Genomic DNA, 24,446 nt, shown 5'->3' with positions numbered 1-24,446 from the left:
GCTAAGGATTGAACCCAGGGTCAATCTAACTGTATGCTAAGCAGTCATACTACCACTGACCTTTATTCCAGTCTGGTCAAAGGATTTTTGGCAGTGATGCTAAGTAGATTCAATGAGGAAAGGACAGTCTTTGAAACAAATGATACTAGGAAAACTGGGTATCCACATGAAAAAGAATTAATTTTAACCTCACCTCACACCACAAATACAAAAATTGACTCAAAATGGATCAAAAACCTAAATCTAAGACCAAAAAGAATAACACTCTTAGAAGAAAAATGGCAAATGCTTCACAACATCAGATTTGGCAATGGTTTCATGGATATGACAGACAGACAAGCAAAGCATGGTGGTATATGCCTATAAGCCCAGGGACTTGGAGGCTGAAGTAGGAGGATTCCAAGTTTGAAGCCAGCCTCAGAATAAAAACTATAAAATACAGGGGATGCAGCTCAGTGGTAGAGTTCCCCTGGGTTCAATTCCCACTTAAAAAATTTTTTCTTAAAATAATTATTTTAAAATAAAAAAAAATACATACATTGTGCAGTTGATCCAAGAAATGTCAATGGGCCCAATTCAGTCTGCCACTTTGTGACCCATGTGCATCAAAAATTTTTAAATGATGTAAAGCTGCTGAAGCTAAGTCTGAATTCACCAGGCTGTTGCTACTACATAGTGTTCCACAGATACTTTCTTGATGATCCAATTTATTCACTACTGTTATACTGATGTCATGACTAAACCTCAGTAACACAGTCAAATATTTGTGACAATTAGATTAAAACACATCAAAATCCATGAATGTGGCAATTTTATACATCCATATACAATTTAGACTTAAAACGATTGCTCAACCTCATGTCCATTCATCAAAATTACAAAAATCAAAAATTTTTTTCTAATTTCTCAATCTACTTAATAATCAAAGAAACACATTAGGATGGCCTATTTCGTATCCAACACAATCATAAAAAATTAAAAACATTCAAACATTCTGTGTTGGTGAGGAAATCAACACTGTTTAAACTGGCCAAACTTTAAATTCACATATCCCTTAATTAAACAACTCCATGTTTATAAATCTCTTAGGTGTGAATTACTTGTATAATGATAATTAAAAAGTTTATGCAAAAATATATTCACTGACAGGAATACTATGGGAATAAGAAAAATGAACTACTTAAATGGAGACTCATGGAATAATGCTGAGTGGGAGATTATCAAGTTGAAGTCTACATACAGTTATATATTGCTGGAATCATTAAAAAATGAATTGATTATATAATTCAGGGAGAAAAAATATAATTCCTTATTATTAAGTTTCCTAGAGGTGAAAACGGAGACTTAAGAGGGTCGACCATCTTACCAGGTAATGCAGCTTAGCTAGCGTCAGAACTTAGACCTAAGGCCACTTCACCTTACTTCACTAGAATTGACAGTTTTTCCTATATTTGGTCCTTAAATGTTTCTTCTTAATAAAATTTTATTTACACTTAGAGGGTCATTATAAAGAATGAGTAGTTCCTCAAAAGGTTTTGTCAAAAGGTTTGTTTGTGGTATAAAAATTGATGACTGAATAAACTGTGAATAGAGATAAACTAAATTTATAAGCTACAATTAGTTTGAATTGTTTCTAGGAGGATATTATTATTATTATTGCTGTGCTGGGGATTGAACCCAGGGCCTTGTGCTTGCAAGGCAAGCACTCTACCAATTGAGCTTTATCCTCAGCCCTATTATGATTTTCTTGATGATGATAACCCTATTTCTCATTCTGGGGAAGAAAACTATCAAACTAGGAATGAGCTCCTAAAAGATGGGAGAAAACATTTTCATTCCAAAGATCCTTACATTTTAGGGAGTTACAATAAAAGATTTGGAGGGCTGAATCTTTTATTGTAACTCCCTCCAAAAACACAGTGTAGTAGCAGCATGACCCAGAACATACCATCAGGAAACTGGTCAGCGTCATCATCAAACATGGCTTCCTTGAGGGCAGACTTGTTGAAGGGACTGATGCTATCTGAATAGTTATAGGGATTATAGTCTCGAGAGCGTGGAGAGGAGTGAACAGGCATCGGGTGGAGCAACGAAGCTTTATTATCAAGAGTTGTTTGGCTTGAGTCAGTAGCATCACCTCCTGCTCTTGGGTCTGACATCCCAGGACCACCACACATCTATTGATAGGAAGGGGAAGGCACAGTAAATTGACTTATTTTAATATATCTCTGTAACGTTCTCAAAAGAGGTTTTCCTACTGTTTAAAAGGCTATTTAAGAAAGTAACAATAACCAACTGAAAAAAAATCAATGACAGTCAATATAATTTAAAAATATATTTGAAATGACAAAGCTTAAATAAAGATGTAAAGAAACCACAACTGTGAGGGCAAATAAGAAACTATGAAAGAATGCTGTCTCCAATGATTATTGCAGTTCCTTTGCCAATGGTTTGACCAAATAATACATACAGTGTCATTAGTAATACTTTCTCCACGCTAGCTAAAAATGTGAAAGGACTTCATCACTACACAGAATTAGCTGCCAGATGCTACTGTCAAGGTAGTAAATTTTACAATGAAAAGTATGTTAACAAAGCCTAAGAAAAACATACTTTAAAAAGGCCTGCTTTAAAAAACAATTTTTTAAAAGAAGGCTTAAAAATCCTACATAACTTTTGGAAGGATGCCAACAGAGTTGAGTGACATTATCGCACTTGCCAAAAATATCAAAAATAATAATGATGCAGATACTAGTATTAAAATCATTACTGCCGTAAGTATCACCATCATTAGTCTACATACAACATAGTCTACTGAGTGACTATGTGCAAGGCCTTTTTCTAGACATTTCACAAATATTCTTCACATATTTAGTGTGCCAGTCATTGTTCTTGACCCTGGGACTAGAGTAGTGAATCAAAGAGAGAATGATGTACATCCTCATGGAGTTTACATTCCAGTGGAGGGTCAGAAACAATTTTAAAAAACGTAATGAGTAAAGTATATGGTATGGTAAAAGGTGATTAGTGGTTGAAAAAAAAGAATAGGTAGTGCAGTATTAAAGGATCATGAGTGCTGAGGTGGGAGAACAGGGTTGCAGGGGTCCACTGAGAAGCCATGAGAGGGAAGACTGGAAGAATGTGAAGGAATTAGCCAGGGGGCTATCTGGAAGAGTATTTCAGGCAGAGGAAACAGTCAAGCAAGGACCCTAAGGCAGGAACATGCAGAGTAAGTTCAAGGAACAGCAAGGAGACCTGTGTAGCAGGCACTGAGTGAATAAGGAGAAAAGTAGTAGGAGATGAGACCACAGAGGTAGTAGCAAAAAGAGCTTATTAAATAAAGCCAAGGGTAGAATCAAAGAAGCCAATTATATGCCTATTTTAATAACCTAGGGGAGAGAACTGATGATGATGGCTTGAATCAGATAGGCAGTGTTCAGAAGTGGGTGTATTCTAAAGGTAGAGCCAACAAGTTTCCTGATAGACTGGGCATGGATGATGAGAAAAAGGGAAGATTCAAAGACAACTCTTTGTCTAAGGTTTTTGCTGAGCAACTAGTGCTGCCATCAACCAAGATAGGGCAAAGTAGTCTCGGGGATAAAACCAGGATTTGAAATGGGTAGTTGAAAGTATCAACATGGACCTCAGGAGAGAGATCTGGGCTGGAAAAAACCATATGATGTTTCATATTTGCAACAACTTTTCAGGTAGATAGCAATATTCCTAATGTACCCAGTGAAGACCCTGAGGCTTAGAAATAATCCTCTCACTATCTAATAACTACTGGGAACTGGGATTTGAATTCACTTTTATCACATCCACTCTCTGAATTTTCCACCTTATACCATGATGTCTGAAAAAACAAAATGAGCCTGAATGTCAAATAAACCATCACTCTTACTAACCTGTTGTTGCTACAATATGTAACTTTTAGGATAGGGAGCCTCAAATAGGAATGCTAAGTTGGCTTTTTGCAGCCAGTTTATTAGCCCTAATACAAGTTAGCTCTGCTACAGGCATAGGACAAAATCAATAGTGGGAAAGGAGTCAGGAAAGCAGAAGAGAGCCCTCTATAGAATTGTGCCAAAATACTACAATGTTCTGCAACTTTGCAAACACTGAGAAACAATGAATTCCATAAGAAATAGTGTGATGGCTCTTTTAAAAGAAAAGTTGAAGTCATCAGAGAAAAGTCGAAGAAGAAGCAAAGTGAAAAACAACTACCCTGCCAGACACAGTGGTGCACACCAGTAATCCCAGCACTCTACAGGCTGAGGCAGCAGGATGATGGAGTTCAAAGCCAGACTCAGCAACTTAGCAAGGCCCTAAGCAACTCAGTGAGACTCTGTCTCTAAATAAAATATAAAAAAGGGCTGGGGATGTGGCTCAGTGGTAAAGCACCCTGGTACCAATAAATACATAATAATTAAAAACATATAAATAAATAAATAACCAACTACCCTTTTATAATGGAACAGGCAATCAATTAAATAATAATATTCACCTATGTCAAGAAAGACAGGTTGTAAGTCATTATTAATTACTATAATTAACAGAAGAAAAAATCATTTTAAACTCCTTATTTTATCTTACAAGACTCATGTGCTATATGGTCCATGTTCTACTACTTCTTTTATTCATAATGCTCCAACTACACTGGCTTTCTTCAACGTCTTCAAGTTTGCTCCTGTCACTGCACATGCCAATTCTGTCATGGAATTCTCCTCTACATTTTGTGTGGCTTTATTTAAATTAAATGCAAACATAATCTCCTGAAAGATGCCTTTCTTGACTCACACTAAAACAGATTCATTTTCTTCCAAGGAACGTTCTAAATTAAGACTCCACAGTAATCAACTCTATGCCAACATCTAAAAGGGACTTGAGGGCTACACATGGTGGCACACACCAGTAATCCCAGATAAGGCAGGAGGCTCACAAGTTCAAAGTCAGCCTCAGCAACTTAGAGAGACCCTGTTCAAAATAAAAAAATTTTTAAAAAGGCTGGGGATGTGGTTCAGTGGTTAAATGCTCCTGGGTTTATTTTCTGATACCAACAAACAAATAAACAGATAAATAAATAAGTAATAAAAGGGACTTGGAGGCAGCCACTTTTCTTGTAACTCTGACACATAAAATAGTGCCTGACACAGTAGATACTCAGTAAATAATTGTAGAGAGACATATCCCTAGAAAACCATGTTTGAAATGTCAGAAAACATAGTAAAACAAACAAGCAAACAAAACCAAATCTTAATGGAAACTAAATAGTCTGCAAAATAAGAATATTCAAATACTCACTGAATCACCATCGTCCTTTTTAGAATCCCTTTTCAATGGCTCATTCATGTCTTCTTGACTACGGAAGCTGAAATTTTGGATTGCTTCAGTGACACCTCTAAGAGAGCTATAAATATCTTCAGAGTTCATATTTTCTGTGTCATAATCAAATGCACTATGAAAAAGATAACACTAATTTTTATTTCTCTATAGTTTTATAATTCAAACACATTTGAGGAGATTATGTAGGATATAGTCAGAATTAGAGAATGCATATCCCCAAAACATCATTAATAAAATGTGGCAGGTATAAATGGTAAAGTACATGTCCCATTGTTCCCCAGCAGGGACTGCTTACAATGACTCTGGATTGTACAGCTTTTAACAACTAATTTATCTTCAGAAATGTTCTGTTTAATATTGGCCAAATTTTGTTATATTGTATGCATGTTATGAATGTGAAAGAACAACAAAAAAATCCCATCACTATGTACAACTATAATGCACCAATAAAAAATGTGGAAAGAGAAAAATAAATGTTCTAATTAATCTGGGACAGTAAACTATGGATAGCCTGCACGCTAAGAATATTTTTTACATTTTAAACGGCTGAAAAAAAATCAAAAGAATATCTTGACACATTAAAAATATATAAAATTTAAATTTCAGTGTACATCAATGGGATTTTGTTGAAACACAGTCATGCTTATTTATTTAGGTATTGTCTATGATTGCTTTTGTACTATAAAAGAAGAGTTAAATCGTGGTCACCAAGATGACATGGCTTAAAAAGCCTAAAATATTTACCCCTTGCCCTGTATAAAAATTCTTCAAATTCTCACAATCAACTCAAAAGAATGGTACTATGCTTGAAAAGGAAATAAGTGTATTTATACAAGTATTTAAGAAGTTATAGAACTTCCCTTCCTCAGAGGTGCCAGGGATTCGAACCACTGACTCTGTGCTTGCGAGGCAAGTGCTCTACAATAGGAGCTATTGCTTCAGCTCCAAAGTTAGAGAACTTTAAATATGGAACATAAATGTTAATGAAATGAATTCTATAATCAAAACTCAAAATTCAATTGAGGCTTAAGTTTAGCTATAAATTGTCTCATATGCATGTATAATATGGAAGAAATAGGCTACACAATAAGTTTGCAATATATTTTTCATTCTTAGATGCTGATATTATACCTACAATTTTAATAAATAAGCTGATAAAGCAAGCTATGGTATATAGCTAACAAAATCAAGCTAATAACTGTAAACATGAACTACTATTCAAAATCTTTAAATTTTGTTTTTTAGTTTAGATGGACACAGTACATTTATTTTATTTATTTATTTTTATGTGGTGCTGAGGATGGAAACCAGGCTTCACACGTGACAGTCAAGCACTCTACTACTGGGCTATAACCCCAGCCCCTGCAAATTCTTTTTTTTTTAATATATTTTTTAATTTGTTCTAATTAGTTATACATGACTGTAGAATTCAATTTGACACATCATACATAAATGGAGTATAACTTCTCATTTATCTGGTTGTACATGATGTAGAGTTACACAGGTCATGTAATCATATATGCACATAGGGTAATAATGTCTGATTCATTCCACTATCATTCCTACCCCAGCAAATTCTTTAGCAAAAGGCCAAGAAAAGGGAAAAAATAATACTCTACTAATGAATCCATAATTTAATCTGACATACTGCCCCATGCTTGAACTGCAAAGTGTAGAAAAATTACACATCTTATTTTCTGTATTAAGGATTAATCTCTCAGTGACAGGTTTTTTCTCAGAACTATATATAATGTCATTATACATACTTTGTATATTTAACATTTCCCTATTTGTTCTTCTTTTTATGCTTTATCTACAAGTTTAATTTCCCTGCCTCCTACTTTTAGAGGTGATTGGTCAATACTGGATCTAAATATCCATCATTTTAATTGACCTCATCATTTATACTGAGTGGTAGGTTATAAACAAAGATACAATTTACAATTTGCTAGGTTTACATATATCTATGACAAATACAACTATGCAATTTAATAAAACAAAAACTCAGTAAAAAAATCAGTAGTTTTACTTTTTCCTTCAAAAATTTCTATATCCAATACATTATCTTTTATTTTTTATTTTTTTGGGGTACTAGAGAATTGAACCCAGAGGCACTTTACTACTGAGCCACAACCCCAGTCCTTTTTATTTTTATTTTGAGACAGAGTCTTGCTAAGTTGTTTAGAGCCTTGCTTAGATGCTGAGTCTGGCTTCAAACTTACGATCCTCCTGCCTCAGCCTCCCAAGGTGCTGGGATTATAGGCACTCACCACCATGCCTGGCAAAACATTATCTTTTAAAGGGTTAGCTTTTGCATAAACTTAAAAAAATATTTTTCTTTTTTTTGGCAGTACTGGAAATTGAACCTAGGGATGCTACCACTGAGCTACATTCCCAGCCCTTTATATTTTGGGATGGGTCTTGCTAAATTGCTGAGGCTGACCTTGACCTTGTGATCCTCCTGCCACAGCCTCCTGAGTAGCTGGGGTTACAGGTATGCACCATTGCACCTGGCTCTGTTTCTACTATTTTAAGACCTTTCAAATCAAGTGAAATTATATTAACACTTTACTAAGAGTGAAAATTAGCAAATATAAAACATGATGGAAAGTTATCCTTTTATTACCTTGGCGATAAAGTATTTTGTGATGTATTGGTAGGAGAAGTAAGAGGACTGGACCAGTTGGCTGGTGATCGTGGTGTTGGTCTTGTCAAAGGACTCCCCATGGAACTCTGATGGAGGGAGTCAAATAAATATTAACAAATAATAAGTAGGTTCAGGTAAAAGGCTCTTAAGAAAGTGATACAATTGTGAGATAGGACACATGAAATAGCCACAGTGATGGGTCAGTATTTTAAATATTCATGTATTTTTATCTGGTTTCTGGGGGAAAGTTTTTCTCCTCATTTAGAAATCTAAATCTTTAGTCTTTACATCTTTTCTCCTTACCTGCTTCCTTCTCTCAAATATTATCAATATTCTTTCTTTTAAGAATTCAACAGGTTCCTAAACTAAAATTTTAAATGGGCTTTCTATTTTGAGATAATTATCTACCTACAACAATTACTAAGGTTCAAATTTTATTCCTCTTAGTCTGCTATGCAAATGATTTTCACAAAGACACCAATGGAGTAAAACGTGGTCATTTTATTAATTTATGTCTTATGATATAATGAAGCAATCCTTTTAAAATAATAACCAATTCACAAAAAAATATTCTCAAACTATTTTTCAACCTTAGACTTTGCCTCAAGTCTGCCATTGAGTGCCTCTACATTTTCTATATCTGTTATCAAAGATCTCTCTAAAATGTTAGTCTAATTCTTCAGATTTAATATATGAAAATTACTTATATACATATATATATCTTTATTTCAATGTTTTATTTACTCACACCTTTTTTCCTCAAAACAAAATCCAAGCACATATGAACTGACAAGCCTATAATTATTATGCACTACCCTCTTCAACCTTATTTGTTAACTGTGGAATAAGTCATCCCTGCTAATACTGAAGTAAGGATTGGTTCATCGGAAGAGCATATTTAATTTCCAATGGTTTCCAAAGCTGGTGTCCTCATACACATTCTGCTCACAATTGGCTTTCCTTATTCATAACCTGGTCAACATTCACCAATGCCCTAATGTACACAAATTATAATGTAAACATAGCAAGCTTAGGGCCTCTGTTGTTGTTTCCAAGACAATATATAGTTTTGCTCAGGAAACGCTGGCAAATGCAGATGCAAAAATCATATATTAGGACCAAGTTTATTTCATGTAAAGGAAAACAATTACTGTTAAACCATCACATTATACAGTAGCCAAGAAAGTAAGCCAAGAAATACCTGGGTTCCATTGCCAGTGTTTCGAAGGTGATTATGAAGAAGTTTGGTAGCACCATCTTGAAAAGTTTTTGGTAAAGCTCCTAGTAACATTGTAAACTCTGGGGTATTGAGTTCAAATAAAGAAATCAGCACTGATTGTGCTGCCTTAAAAAAAAAAAAGGCACAGTAAAGTCAATGAATGAACTTTGGTCATGCAAAGATGAGTTTTCTTCTCTTATATTTCTTTTTTTTTTTCAGTGCTGGGGATTTGAATCCAGGGCCTTGTGCTTGCGAGGCAAGCACTCTACCAGCTGAGCTATATCCCCAGCCCTTCTCTTACATTTCTATTCAATAGCTGGAGGCTACACTATCCCAGGTTAAAGGAAAATGTTCTTATTTAATTTCAATTTTTTTTTTTGGAAGGACGGGTTGGCTAGAGCATTTGCCTAGCACATTCAAGATTCTGGGTTCCATCTCCAGCACTGAAAAACAAAAGCAAACAAACAACAACAAAAAACAAAACACCCCTACTGTTTTGGAAAGATAGAAACAATCTACTACTTAGCTACATTCACAGCTCCAGGAAGGGATAAGAAATATTTAACCTACCATTTATTTATTTATTTATATATTGTTGTATACAGATACACAATACCTTTATTTTATTTATTTATTTTTATGTGGTGGTGAGGATCAAAACCAGTGCCTCCTATGTGCTAGGCAAGCACTCTACCACTGAGTCACAATCCCAGCCCCTACCATTTATTTTTTGAAATTAAAAGAGGATACAAAAAGTTTAACAAGAACAGAGGCAAAAGATAACCAGACCCTTTCTTCCCAAGCCTGTAATGCCACCTACTTAAGAGGTTGAGGCAGAAGGATTGCAAATTCAAGCAATTTAGTGACGCTCTGTCTTAAAATAAAAAAGGGATGGGGATAGTATTCAGTGGAAAAACACCCTTGGGTTCAATTCCCATTACAAAGGAAGAAAAAAAAAGTTAACCAGATACTTTCTATCAATATATATTACTACTTCAGTTTTCCTAATAAATGATTATAAGGAATAACAATATTTCAAATCCTACTTTCTCAATATGTGAATCTTAAATAAATCAACAGTATCTAGACTCTCAAATAGCTAGTCTAACAAATTCTACAATATGAAGAAGTTAAGCTATGGCTAACGTTTTGTGGAAATGGGCCAAAAAAAAAAAAAAAAAAAAAAAAAAACTACTCAGATTTGTTAAGAAATCTTATATCTTTCTTCTCCTGAGGTATCAACCGAGTTATTAAAAGACAAATACTAAAATTCACATTATATAGAAACTTAATTGAAAGTTCTGGAACTGTTCTGACACAATTCTATAAAAAGTACCAAGTGTTTTCATATTTACAGCATCTGAATATACAACAATGGGGGAATGGTTAAATTATGTTATATTGAAACCATGAAATATTACACTATACAGCAGTGGAATATAATGTAGGCCTATTTATACAGAAACCCAGAGTGGTCTGTTATATGCTGATTAAGGAGAATACATAAAATAGTGATAACACAAGTTCATTTTATTAAAAACAACAAAGCATACATTATATGGGAATATGCTTCAATACATTAGTTAATTTTGTGTGAACAAATTGATTATTAAACATAATTTACTCCAGCTATAGTTTATTTTGGTTTAGAGATTAACCTTCATCTCTTCATCTCTTATGGACAACTAAACTGTTCCCAAATTATTTACTGATGAGTACATCCTTACTTCATGATTTTAGGTGATACTCTTACCATGGACCGATATCCTACATAAATCTTTATTTCTAGACCATTCTTTATGTTCCATTGATATTTGTTTCTATACTAACATCATAAGATTTTAATTGCTATAGCTTTAGTATATTTTGATCAAGTCCTTTATTTCTGTTACTTTAAAAATCTTCTCTCATGTTTTACCAGATAAATTTAAAATTAATTTTCAACTCTTTACCCAGATGTGTTGGCACACACTTGTAATCCTAGTGACACAAGAGGCTAAGGCAGGAGGATCACAAGTTTGAGGGCAGCTTCAGCAACTTAGCAAGACCTTGTCTCAAAAGAAAATGAAAAGGGCTAGCTCAGTGGCAAAGCACCCCTGGATTCAATCCCCAGTACCAAAAGAAAGAAAGAAAAAAAAAAAATTCAGGTTTTTAAATCAAAGCAATATGCACATATGAGTTTTTTTAAAACCCATATTATAGAGAAGGTTTTTTGTATTCCTTAACTCCTCTTTGCAATGCTTGTTTTTACTGTTGGGCATTCACAGGTTTATATACTAATTTCTTATTAGCTTGAGATATTTTCTAGTGATTTTCTATAATACATGAGAACTTATGTTCTAAGCCTACCCTTTTCACTCTTTTCCCATTTATTTAAAACACCAACAAGAACATTTTTGTCACATTGGCTAGTATTTAAAAACATGAATCGTATCACATAATTCTCTTAATTAAAAATGTGCTAATGGGGCTGGGGCTGTGGCTCAGTGGTAGAGTGCTTGCCTAGCATGTTTGAGGCACTGGGTTTGATCCTCAGCACCACATATACATAAATAAAATAAAAGTCCATCAACAACTAAAAAAAATATTTAAAAAATGTGCTAATGATTTCCTTTTCTTCTGTGTGAGTGGTGCTGGGATAGAACCCAGGGCCTCATGCATGTAGGCAACTACTCTACCACTGAGTCACGTCCCAAACCCCCAAAATGAGCCAATGGTTTCTATAAGTCATTTTCTCTTGGTGAAGTTGGCTGACTTCCCCAAAGAACCAGCTTTTGGTTTCATTGGTTTCCTCTAATATTTTCCTTTTCTCATTTTGATTAATTTCTTTTTTAATCTTTTATTGGTTTCAGATAACCTTTTTTCCAATGTCTCAAGGTAGTGTGTTAGGTTACTAATTTGAGATCTTTCTTTTTCAGTATAAACATGAATAGCTATAGTTTTCTCTAAGCACTGCTTTAGATGCTATCCCATTTTGTTAGGTCACGTTTTTATTTTTATTATCGCAATGCATTTTATAATTCTCTTTTAATTTCTTCTTTAACCAAGAAAACACTGCAAACAGTAGCCAGGAGGTGATTGCCAGGCTGTGAATAAAGTCTTGAATTGTCAGTGTCATTGAGAATGGAAAGGAAGAAATTAAAATTAAAAAGGCTAATTAAAAAAAAAAAAAAAGGTGTGTTGATTAGGGACCATTTGACTCTTTTAAAATACTCACATTCAAAATAAGCCAATCTCAAAAAACCAAAGGTCAAATATCCTCTCTGATATGCAGATGCTAACACAGAGTAAATGGAGGGATAGAAGTTCATTGGATTAGACAAAGGGGAATGAAGGGATGGGGGGAAGGGAATAAGAAAGACAGTGGAATGAATGAGACATAACTTTCCTGTGTTCATATATGAATATATGACCAATGTAATTCTACATCATGTACAACTACAAGAATGGACAGTTATGCTCCATGTATGTATAATATGTCAAAATATGTTCTACTGTCATTTAAATCTAAAAAAAAACCAAATAATAATAAAAAATAAAATATTCTTTCAGAAAAAAAAAAAAAAAAAAAAAAGAAAGGAGACAGCAGCAAACCACTTGGTGTAAGAGTATACCTGTATAGCCAAATGTAAATCTTTTCTATTGACTACCAATAACTGAGTTATTAAGTATTTTGAAGATTATGGGGAAGGATACAGGAAAGTATGTGGGAAAGACGTGAAAGTTAAGTCCTCACGAAGATAGATAAATGTGTCCACATTTATCAACAGATTAATAAATAATGCTTAAAATGGATAAACCAAGAAACGGCATCAGCTCTTGTTTGAAATACATAGGTAAATGCAAGGAGAACAATTTGGAATATTTTGAATGGTTGAGGTTGGGAGAATTGTAGCAAAGACAGTTATTTTTTATTCTAATTTAAATAATTATGCTCATATTAACTGGATAAAATTTAAGATAATTTAAAAGAAGATTTTTTTTTAACCTTTATTTTATTTCTATGTAGTGCTGAGGATTGAACCCAGTGCCTCACACATGCCAGGCAAGCGCTCCACCACTGAGCCACGACCCAACTCCCTAAAAGATGTTTAAGAATAGTCCTTCATAACTCATTGCTAATTGGGTAGAATTCTAAAATATTCTTCCTTCACTGGCAATCCAAAACTATTAACTTGCTTTTTCAGCTCATCTTTTTCTTGTTTGTGGTGGTAGGCATTGAACCCAGGGCCTACAACCCGAACCCTCCATTAGATCTTTTAAACCTTATGTGAAAACATACCTTCCGAACATCAGAACTTTTGGGTTCTGTAGTCCAAGTGATGACCCTAGACACTGCCAGGCGAGTTTCACTGGAATTTATAAAATCTCCTGGATCCATTTGTTTGGCCAGAGTTTCTATGTATTTAAGGATGGCAACCTTTACCTGCAGAGGTAAACAAAATAAGACAGGATGATAAGATGGTCATTGTGAGGCACTGGAATAAGCTTCAGAAATAATCACAAGACTATTTTTGACAAGAAGAAAACAAACAATAAAAGAGATAATACAACTACCTACCTACCTGAGGTACAAATGTATGATAAGGTGATATTTTTGTTTTCACACATATTAGAACTTTTAGGTCCCAGGTATATCATTCCCCAACTATGAAAACTGCTGCAAACTTTCTTGACAAGACAATAAACTTTGCATGGTATCTATCTTTGCAGTGTGCAGCTGACTCTTAGCTAGACTCACCGGGAGTCGTATCAACTCAGTCATTTCATTTTTGGTGAAATGAACCCAAGTATTTGAAAATGAGGTATGGTAAATTCAGTCTATCAAGGCTGCAATTACGGTGGGCAATATAGTTGTTACTGTTTGTTTTTTTTTGGGGGGGGTGTAAAATAGGATAAAACTCACAAAATGAGATCAGGTTCTTTTTTATAAGTCCACCAACTGTTTGAACTGCCTTCCAAATGAAAAGTCACAAAAATATTTTAAATAAGTATCACTGGAGAAAAGATACTTATTTGCAAAAAGAAGTTACCATATGTAGGTATAAAAAGTCTCATTCTTGATGTGTGGGTGCATGAAAGATAGATGTGTGGTGGGATGAAAACTTCAAAATCAGCAGAAAATACAGTTATTTCCAAAGTACATATTCTTCTTTCTAGATTCAGCCATTTTTATCCTTCTGATAAACCACTATTAAAGTATATTCCTTCTCTCACATATGCTGGGGTGATAAAAAGGTTGAGAATCACTGTATTTAAAGTCATGTATTGCAACATTCTAGAATTTCTAATGATGGTTTTCTCAGACTTTATCTGCATACTTTATTTTTTAAAAAACTTATTTGTTTTGTGTGTGTGGTCCTAGGTATGGAACCCAGGACCTTATGCATGTTAGGCAAGCGCTCTACCAGTGAGCTACACCCCCAGCCCAATTTACTCTTTTAACTGACAAATAACAATTGTATATATTTAGGGTATATAATAAGATATTTTGAAATATTTATACATTGTGGAATGGTTAAATTGAGCTAATTACATTTGCTTTACTTCACACTCATTTTTTGAGGGTAGAACCCTTAAAATCTCTCAATTACTTTGTACATAGTGAAATGATTACTACAGTCAAGGAATGAACAAATACCTCATCTTACAGGGTTACTCCTTTTGTGTACAGGTGTGAAGAATACCTAAAATCAATTCTTATAGCAAAATATCTCAGTAACTATAGTCCTCCTATTGTTCATTACATATCTAAACTTATTCATCCTACATTATGTGGAAGTTGATATTCTTTCACTTTTATCTTCCCATATCCCCTTACTCCATTAGTACTTGCCCACTGTGTACAATCTTATTTATCACCACGTTATACCTGTGATAACTTTAGAAATAGCATGTGATATAGTAGTGCATAATTCTTGAATTCAGCAGATGCTAAACACATATTAAGGGCTGATTTGCTAACTCAGAAAGAGGAAAAAGTTTAAATGCATGACTAAAACAACTTGAGCCAGGCACCAGTAATCCCGGCTGGTCAGGAGGCTCAGGCAGGAGGATTGCAAGTTTAAGGCCACCCCAGGTAATGCAGCGAGACACAGAGGTCTCTGAAACAAAAATAAGCTATGCCCACCTGTAATCCCAGTGACTTGGGAGGCTGAGGCAGGAGGATCACAAGTTCAAGGCCAGCCTCAGCAATTCAGCAAGACCCTGTCTCAAAATAAAAAATAAAAGAACTGGGGATGTAGCTTGGTGGTAAAATGCCCCTGGGTTCAATCCCCAGTACGAAAAAATAAAACAAATAAAAAATCCCAAACCCTACCAATCTGAAATACTGTCCAGATTAATGCAATCTATTTTGCTATGTTCTTTCTTTCTTCCCTTATGGATTTCAATGTCATTTTTTATCACTCAGGCCAAGTATCTCTTGGAAATCTCTCATGCCAAATTAATAGGTAGAAAAGAAAATATCGAAATAAAGTTCTGCCTCTTATACATTTTCCCTTTCCTACTTCTAGTAACAAAAAAAGGGGACTATCAAGTTACGTTCTTCTTTCATAAGGAATAAACATTGAGATTTATAATTTTATATAGGCTACAAAAATAAAAATAGCAAACGGGAATACATTAAACTAAAAAAAATTCTTTTACACAGCAAACAAACAACAGAACAAAGCAACAACCTACAGAATGAAAGAATATTTTTGTGAAGCCACACATTTGATAAAGAATGAACATCCAAATATATAAAGACCTCAACTTAAACAGACCCCTAAATAACCTGATTTAAATGGCCAAATAACCTGAATAGACATTTCTCAAAGGAAAACATACAAAAGGCCAATAGCAAAATGAAAAAATGCTCAACATTAAAAATCATCATGTAAATGCAAATTAGAACCATAATGAGAGATCACTTCACCAAATGGCTATTATACAAAAGATAAAAGGTTAAGTGTTGGTGAAGATGTAGAGGAAGGGGATCATCTGCACACCACTGATATGAATGTAAATTAGTACAGTCATTATGGAAAACAGTATGCTTCCGTGAAAAATTAAAATAGAATACCATGTGATCCAGTAGTTCTAATAGGGAGTAACTATCTAAAAGACAATGAAAATTAGTATGGTGAAGAGCTATCTGTACTCTCATGTATTATGGCAGCGTTACACATAATAGCCAAGATATAAATCAATTTAAGTGTCCATCAAAGGTTGAACAGATCTTTATCTGTTTTATGGTATATATACACAATGGAATACTATTCATACTTATGGAAGGAAACCCTGCCATTTTGTGACAATACAGGTGAACCTGGAGGACAATATATTATGTGAAATAGGCCACATAAAGAAAGACAACTATTACATGATCTCACTTATATGTGGAGCATGACAAAGTCAAACTCAGAAACAGAGAGCAAAGTGGTAGTTACCTGAGGCTGGGGAATTAGAGAAAGACTGGTTGAAGGACACAAAATTTCAGTTAGATAAAAAGAATAATTTCAAGAGACCTAAGTACATCACAGGGTCCTAAGTACAGGATCCTAAGTACAATCTCCAGTACCCACCCCCCGACCTGGTACTGGAGATTGAACCCAGTATTGCTCTACCACTGAGCTACATTCCCAGCCCTTTTTATTTTTTATTTTGAGACAAGGTCTCAAAAAATTGCCCAGGCTAGCCTCCAGCCTGCCTCAGGTTCCCAAGGAGCTGGGTGTGCACCACCTGCCTGGTTATCATATACATATTAAATATTTAAAACTGCTGAGATGGGATTCTAAGTTTTTACCACACACACACACACACACACACACACACACACACACACACACGGTATGTGAGGTAATACAAATGTTAAATAGTTGATTTAGTCATTTCACAATCTATTTATCTACCTACCTACCTACCTACACACATACCAAAACATGTTGTATACTCTAAATACATACAATTTTTACTTATTATTTTAAAAAATGAATTGTAACTTTTAATATAAGACGTGGTAATTTTGTAGCAGCAGGCCCACCTAAATTATGGTAGCACATAATAATTCTGGATTCTTGAAGCCATGTACCCTCTGTCAGTGTGAACAGTGGAAAGATGACTATGTTAAATAAATAAATTAACAATGTATTCTTTTAAAGTTACCAACACAAATAACTGCATATACTGCTGGGGATAGTAGCAGATATTGGTATTCCCAGCTACTCAGGACACCAAGGCAAGTTCAAGGTGAGTCCAGGAAATTTAGTGAGACTCTATATTAAAATAAAAAGGGCTGGGTGAGGTGGTGCATGCCTGTAATTCCAGTGACTCAGGAGGGTGAGGCAGGAGGATTGCAACTTGGAGGCCAGTCTGGGCAATGTCTCAATACCCTGTCTCAAAATAAAAAATAAAAAGGGCTGGGAATGTAGATGGGTGGTAGAGCATATGATTAGCATACACAAGATCCTAAGTTCAATTCCCAGTAGAGAAGGGGGAAAAAAAGCAAACATTTATTTGCACTCTGTGAGATTCAATTGGTGCAGTGTCTTGGCAATTTATAGAGTCATCCAAAGTCTTAAAAATGTTTTACAGAACAGGCATATTTAAGAATAGACAAAATAATACACATATAATAATTTGAATTGTATATTTAAGTAGGATATTTTATGAGGTTCTATACAGTCTATAATTTCAATTATGCAAATACATACTCTTTCAGAGAAGGAAAAACAACTCAGTTACTAAGTATGTGTGATTCTTCAATGTTTGTGAAAGCCAGAAACTTCAGCAAAAATTACATTTATGTAAAAACATTAGTGATTCAAATTAAAATTCCTGATTTTATATTGTTATTTCCCTCACTGCTTCCTTTTTGATGTCTGATTACATGATAATCCACGAGAGAGATCAAATTTTATATGAACACCTTTTTTTTAATCTGAAAGATCATTTCTCAATAAAGATTTTTTTCAAGGTCTTTTTGCTAGATCTAGAACAAGTTATTTGTGTTTTTCTATAGCCTGCTAAGATTTTTAAACTTAACCCTGTCATCCACGTGAAAGTTGTTTTTACTTTTGCATAAAAACATAACTTCTCCCTGCTATCCTAATATATCTACTTAACAAAGAGTGATTTCTTCATATGGCTTTGCTACTGAAACTATACTTATATTAAATGTATATTTATAAATAATTTAGGCTTTTAGAGAAATAGTCTGGGATTCCAGTCTCCACTTTCCGAAAGGAAAGTCAATTTTAATTGTCTGTTTCCCATTTCACTATTCCCTTTAATTGTCTTCTTCAGGTCTTCAGCGACTTTATTCTGTCCCTCAAGTTACCTCTTATCCTTATTTCTTACGCTGGTGATTTTCCTTTGCACTGGCCCATGAAACACCTCTATATACATTTCAACAGCACTTGGAAATCTACCACAGGTAGATATATTTTATAGGTTATCATGTATTGTAGAAAATGATGATATAATTATAAGTTTTATATTCCCAGGAACACTGAGCACGATGCCTTGGATATGAGTTCAAAAACATTTATCACTAATATCAAGAAATTATTCTTCTGCAGGTCACTTTTCAAAGTAAAAACAGATGAAACCCCTTTCACAAAGTAATTCTGAGAAAATAACATTATGTTGAATGTATGTCCACCCTGGTAAGAAACATAATTGTGATTCTGAGACACAACCACATTCAGAAACGTAGGGGAAAATCAATCCTGGGCAGTAATGCTTGTGGAAATGTACTTCGTGCAGAATAGAGCAGAAGATAAAAGACTTATGGAAGCACATATGCTTGTTATTTCCCTGACTTTAATCTCATTTGATAAAGCTCACTAAAAAAAACACCGTTAGCAATATATTCAGGGGGATCTTCTTTAATATTAAGTAATTTTTTCTTTTATATTAAATTTCATCATTTAAAATCACAAATTAGAATCCATCTAGTTTTCACAAAAATTAACTGGAAAATGTGTGCAAATAAAAACTGAGAAAATTAATCCTGATTATAAATTTTGTGCACATCAGAAATATCACATTGCAAAAATAGTTATTTCAGTTACGGGAAATAGTACTGATTTTGAGATTTACTTGTTTATTAAAATATGCACTTAGGCAAAACTGGTATTTTGTTCAAAATACCGATTAAAACTCCTAGGATTACAAATAAGAAAAAAAAGTATTGGGAAATCACAAACATAAAATTAGGTTAAGACTTTATAAAGCAAGTTTGCATTACCAGCTTAGGGTTAGATGGCCATACTTGTGATGCCTTCTAAATGTCTATCCCCACCAGTAAGCTTCTCCAAAGATAGTGAGACATTTGAATAACATTTGAAATCAAATATGTGCATGCGTAAAAGGCTTACAAAGGTTAGTACTGGAATATAGATGCATACAAACATTATCTGAAACACTGCAGAGAGAGTTAAGAAAAGAAATAATGCAGATTAAAACAAAACAAAAAAAACCTTGGAGCTCCAAAAAGAGTGAAGATGGTCCCGAAGTGCTGGCTTGACTGTCTGAAAGTTCATAAAAACAAAACCCACTGATTGAACTGCTTCTTATGTGACAGAAATACAAATATTAACTTAACTTTATTCATAAAATACTTCAATTCCTTACAATGTTTTCAAAAGACCTCAATTTTTTACCTTCAGGCTTGGTGTTTGAGTCTGATCAACTGTAAATCTCATTAAAATATTAAACTGAAGATCATTTGGAAAAGATTCTCTGAAATAAAAACAAAGCAAACAAAAAAAATTAAGTCAACAAGTATGCATTTAACAAATTTCATGCAAAAAACTGCTTAATGTCAAAACAATGTCATATGATGTACTATACATCTATGGTACAGTTTATAATAAGAGCATTCCCAGATTACAAACATTTGAATTTATAATCAGTATTGGATTAAGAAGCAACATTATAGTAAATATCTATCTTGTAAATAGTAAATAGTCTATTCTTGCCTCAATTACAGATTCAACAAGAAAAATGTTAGAAAGTTCAGTAGTTTCTGACATTTTCCTCCACACCCAAAATCTAAATTTCTGATTCATTTCACCTCAGAAAATGGACATTTTGAAATAAAGTCACTTCAACAATATACATAGGAAAGAACTGGTTGGAAATCTTCTAAGAGGAGATTGTGAATATTCAGATGCATACTATATTTTTTAACACTTAGGAAATGATTTTATATTTATATTAGATAAAATTAATCTTCAGCCCAACTTTGCAGATATATCTATAGTTGATCTTTAGTCAAAAGGCCATGCTGCAACTATAGGTATTTTATTTTGGGTGTGGGGGAGTACTAGAGACCGAACCCAGGGGTGCTTAACCACTGAGTCACATCTCTAGCCCTTTTTTACTTTTTATTTTGAGATAGGGTCTCGTTAAATTGTTTAGGTCCTTGCTTAGTTATGGAGGCTGGCCTCAAACTTGAGATCTTCCTGCCTCAGCCTCCTGAACCACTGGGATTATAGGCATGTGTCACTATCACTATGACCAGCTTTTTCTTTTTCTTTTTCTTTTTTTTTTTTTTTTTTGAGATGGAATCTCACTGTTGCCCAGGCTGGTTTTGAACTACTGGGTTCAAATGATCCTCCTGCCTCAGTCTTCCCAGTTGTTGGGACTATAGGTGCATGCACGATGCCTAGTTCTAGATTAGTACTGATTAAGATAAAATACAATCTTGAATTACTTGAGCCAATAAAATTTTTATAAAAGAAATAAAAGATTTGATCTAAGAAAGAATGTGGCAATAAATATGCCACGTGATTGGTCAAAATTAACAATTTTCAAAGGTGCTTCGGCAGAATAAATTATTTGAAAGAACTCAGAAATCTAAACTTTTAATATAGGGACTAAATATTACTTATAATTATTAGGTAAATTTGAAATACATGCAGAAAATATTACCTTGTAACATCTAGGGCTTTCTGAACTTTTGCCTGAACAGACCCAAGCAAATCAGCACCCATTTTTTTAAGTAGCTGTGTCAGCAGTACAAATAACCAGTCTTGAAGATCATCTTTGTGGACTTGTATGAAGTCTACTAGAGTCTCCAAAAACATGCTGAATACCTATAATTGATAAAGGGGAGAGGTGGGAAGAAAAAGGAGGAAATATTGACCTTTATGCTCAGTTCAGAACTGAAATAGAAGGGAATACAGGAATCAGAGGCACAGCGATTGGCAGCCAAGCGGAAAAACAATCTCTCTTGCTTTTCATTGGACTCTGTGATACAAGAGTACATTTGAACCGTTATCCAACTTCTGCAGAAGTTCAACAATTAGCTATTCCATGCAGCATCACTTGGTAAAGAAACTTTGGCCATAATGGCTGGCACACCTAATGTAATCAACAATGTCACAGCTTAAGCTGTTCAAACTGAAATCCATTATTTATAAAATGTAGGGAAAGGATCTATAGTCTCACTAACTCTCAGTTTTTTGTAAGAGTGGCATTGAATAAATTAGAGGACGACAATACTAATAGCTACCTTAAGGTATAAAATTTACCTAACATAATGGACTAATTAGAGAATTCTCAGATTTCTCAAAATGACACTTGTCACAAACTTTCTGGCATGAGATGTTATTATTAAAACTGCCCCAAAAGTAATTTTAATTGACCTGTGATAACTAAAACTGTACCTAAAGTCAAATAAATTCAAGATAAAAATCTACATCTAAATTTTAGTGGATTGTTAAAAGGTCCTAGATGGCTTGCCATTAGTCTTCATTTATACTGTGTGTGTGGGGGGGGGGGGGGGAGGCTTTATTATCAGTTCTAACATTTATCTACCAATTTAAACAATTTCTAAAGCTGAAAAAAATTTTAAGGTGAAGAGAAACAACTATCCAAGAGGGATGTATCTCATGGAGGTATTTATGAAAAGCAACCTAACTAAGGTTATATCTCTTTACAAGAAATTCAATATCATACTGAAAAATTTATTTTTAGATAAGAGGAAAACACTGTTAACACTCTCAGTCATGCTGACTTGAGACAGATTATATCAAAACAGATGATTAAAAATATGGTTTTTGAAATAATCTCAAAAGTAACTATGCTAATTTGAGAATTAAAGAGTTTGACTTTCAATGTATTTTTCATTTCTTGAATTTCCTTCATATAGTCATACATGAAGTCTTTTCCTCTTCTAGAAATGAAGGATTTCTCTATTAGAACTATAACTAAGCTTTAACATTTGAATCTTAGTTAAAAATAAACTTTATCTATTTGCTTAAGCAGCTCTACATTTTTAAAAGCACAAAGTATGACTATCAAATGAGAAGTACTCAGGAAATTTGTGAAGTGTTCGGTAGCTTGAAATCAGCTGCAAGTAGGAGTCATCTACACTTTAGACATTGGCAAAACCTTGATTTATATCAAGGTCTCTTCTCTCCCAAAGCTAGTTTACCAATAGGCAACATTTTTTAAACATTTTTGTTTTAGTTGTAGGTGGACACAATTCCTTTATTCTATTTTTATGTGGTGCTGAGGATTGAATCCAGGGCTTCACGCATGCTAGGTGAGTGTTCTACCACTGAGTCACAACCCCAGTCCCATAAATGCTTTTTATTCTTTGGATCACTTGCACTCTTGTTTAAACTCTTCCCTGTTTTCTTTAGGATTCCAACCTGAAATTTTCCCATATGGAAACCCATTTAGAAAATAACAAGATATAAAAATACCTAAGTCGACTCTCCCATTTTATGTACAAGGAATTAGAAAACTAGAAAATTAAGTGACTTACCCAGTTTCACTGCTAGTCAATGGCTGGGTCAAAACTTAGCTAGGTCGCTTGGTTTTTCAGTTGTGTTTTACCTACTCTATTATGAAACTTGAGCGGCTCTTCCCTCAATTTCATTTCCTCTAACCCTAATGTTCTGATAATTATTTCTCTAAGAAAGAGTCAAATTTGTAAGACTAACTTTTCAGTTCCATATTTTTGCTCTCTAAAGTGTGGTCTCCTCTACTATATTTACTCTTCCATTTTCTACCTAGATCCTTTACTGACAGATGCAGAAGACACCATCCCAGTAGCTTCTCTTTCAGCTTCCACCCTATTGCTCCCACTACTTATATTCTAATTATAGTATGCAAATAGCTTATTCTTAAGTTCAGTATGGCTGGCCATTCTGTAGCTTGACACTGCTTGCCTCTTATTATTTCCCTTCTTTCTTTCTTTCTTTTTCTTTTTGTAGGCACTGTCCGTTTGCATCCTAAATGTTTTCATTCTGATTCGTTTTTCATCCCAAGTATGACCTCCTTCATTAGGTCTCTGATTCTATGAGGCTCCAGAATCTCCAGAACTGCTCTCTCTTTTGGCCTCCCCCAAATCTGTTTATCATAGCACTATTGTAGGCACCAAGCATTTCTGATTTTATGTATGGATTACTACAGTAGTCTGACCTTAGTCTTTATACTTCCTATATACCAAGGGTTATCAGATCATTTCTGTAACAGGCCAGATGGTATATATTTGAGGCTTTACAAGTGTAAGGTCTTGTAACTACTCAACAATATTATAGCATAGCCATAATTGTGGTCCAGTAGAACTTTACTTACAAAAAAAGGCAGCAGGACAGGTTTGCCCAGTAGGTTGTGTTTCTCAACTCATGCTTCTTTCTTACCATCAGATTGTGATAGTTTGTGATAGAAACAAAATTTTTAAATGTCTCTCACTGCCTATAGGATAATGTCTCAAACCCTCATATAAAGTTCTAACTCTAAACTAGACTATCCAGTAACATAAGACTCTTTATTCCTCTACTTTCATTCACATCTCACAGGAGTCCAATTTTCTACTACTGCTCCTTGACCTCCTGCTCACTTAAAAGTATGTGATTCCTTACTCAAGCTCCAGTCAAGAAACTTCTTAGGCTACTTTAGATCCCATCGTGGGATTAGCTATTTACATTATCATCCCGTCTGGAACATACAGTGTTATAGAATAAAGACTATAGTTTTATACAATTTTGTATCATCAACTGGAACCAAGCCCAAAGTTACCTAGTAGATGAAAACTCAATAAGAAGTTTTTCAATGAAAGTAAGGATTTTCTCTTAAGTAAAATTTACCCCGTAATTGGTAGTAAACACTTTTTCCTCCTAGAATCAAGACTTTCCATTAATTCTAGTCAAGATTAACTTGGTTTTTCTTTCCTACAAACGTTTTGGCACTAACCGCTTTCTTCATTGGACTCAGGCTAGCCATTTCTGGAAG

The 24,446-nt window shown here is 34.2% G+C and overlaps 1 protein-coding gene across 39 annotated transcripts in view; it reads right to left on the bottom strand.

Moving 5' to 3' along the window:
• The window catches only part of CLASP2 (cytoplasmic linker associated protein 2), a 196,918-nt gene that overhangs the window by 27,683 nt on the left and 144,789 nt on the right, over window positions 1–24,446 (bottom strand). For 20 of the 39 annotated variants that reach the window (XM_079114222.1, XM_079114223.1, XM_079114188.1 and 17 more), the window contains 7 exons: window positions 21,132–21,295; window positions 19,859–19,937; window positions 13,492–13,635; window positions 9,192–9,335; window positions 7,970–8,076; window positions 5,302–5,455; window positions 1,949–2,177 (listed from right to left, as the gene is read on the bottom strand). In XM_079114222.1, coding sequence (XP_078970348.1) covers window positions 1,949–2,177; window positions 5,302–5,455; window positions 7,970–8,076; window positions 9,192–9,335; window positions 13,492–13,635; window positions 19,859–19,937; window positions 21,132–21,295 — 1,021 coding nt within the window. Of the gene's footprint in view, window positions 1–1,948; window positions 2,178–5,301; window positions 5,456–7,969; window positions 8,077–9,191; window positions 9,336–13,491; window positions 13,636–19,675; window positions 19,727–19,858; window positions 19,938–21,131; window positions 21,296–24,446 lie in introns of all 39 variants that reach the window. The other 19 variants (XM_079114185.1, XM_079114218.1, XM_079114196.1 and 16 more) reach the window with 3 other exon arrangements.

Source organism: Sciurus vulgaris, assembly GCF_902686455.1.
Source record: "Sciurus vulgaris genome assembly, chromosome: 16".
Lineage (NCBI taxonomy): Eukaryota > Metazoa > Chordata > Mammalia > Rodentia > Sciuridae > Sciurus > Sciurus vulgaris.
The sequence above is the reverse complement of the archived record's forward strand: the minus strand, read 5'-3'. Positions and strand labels throughout refer to the sequence as shown.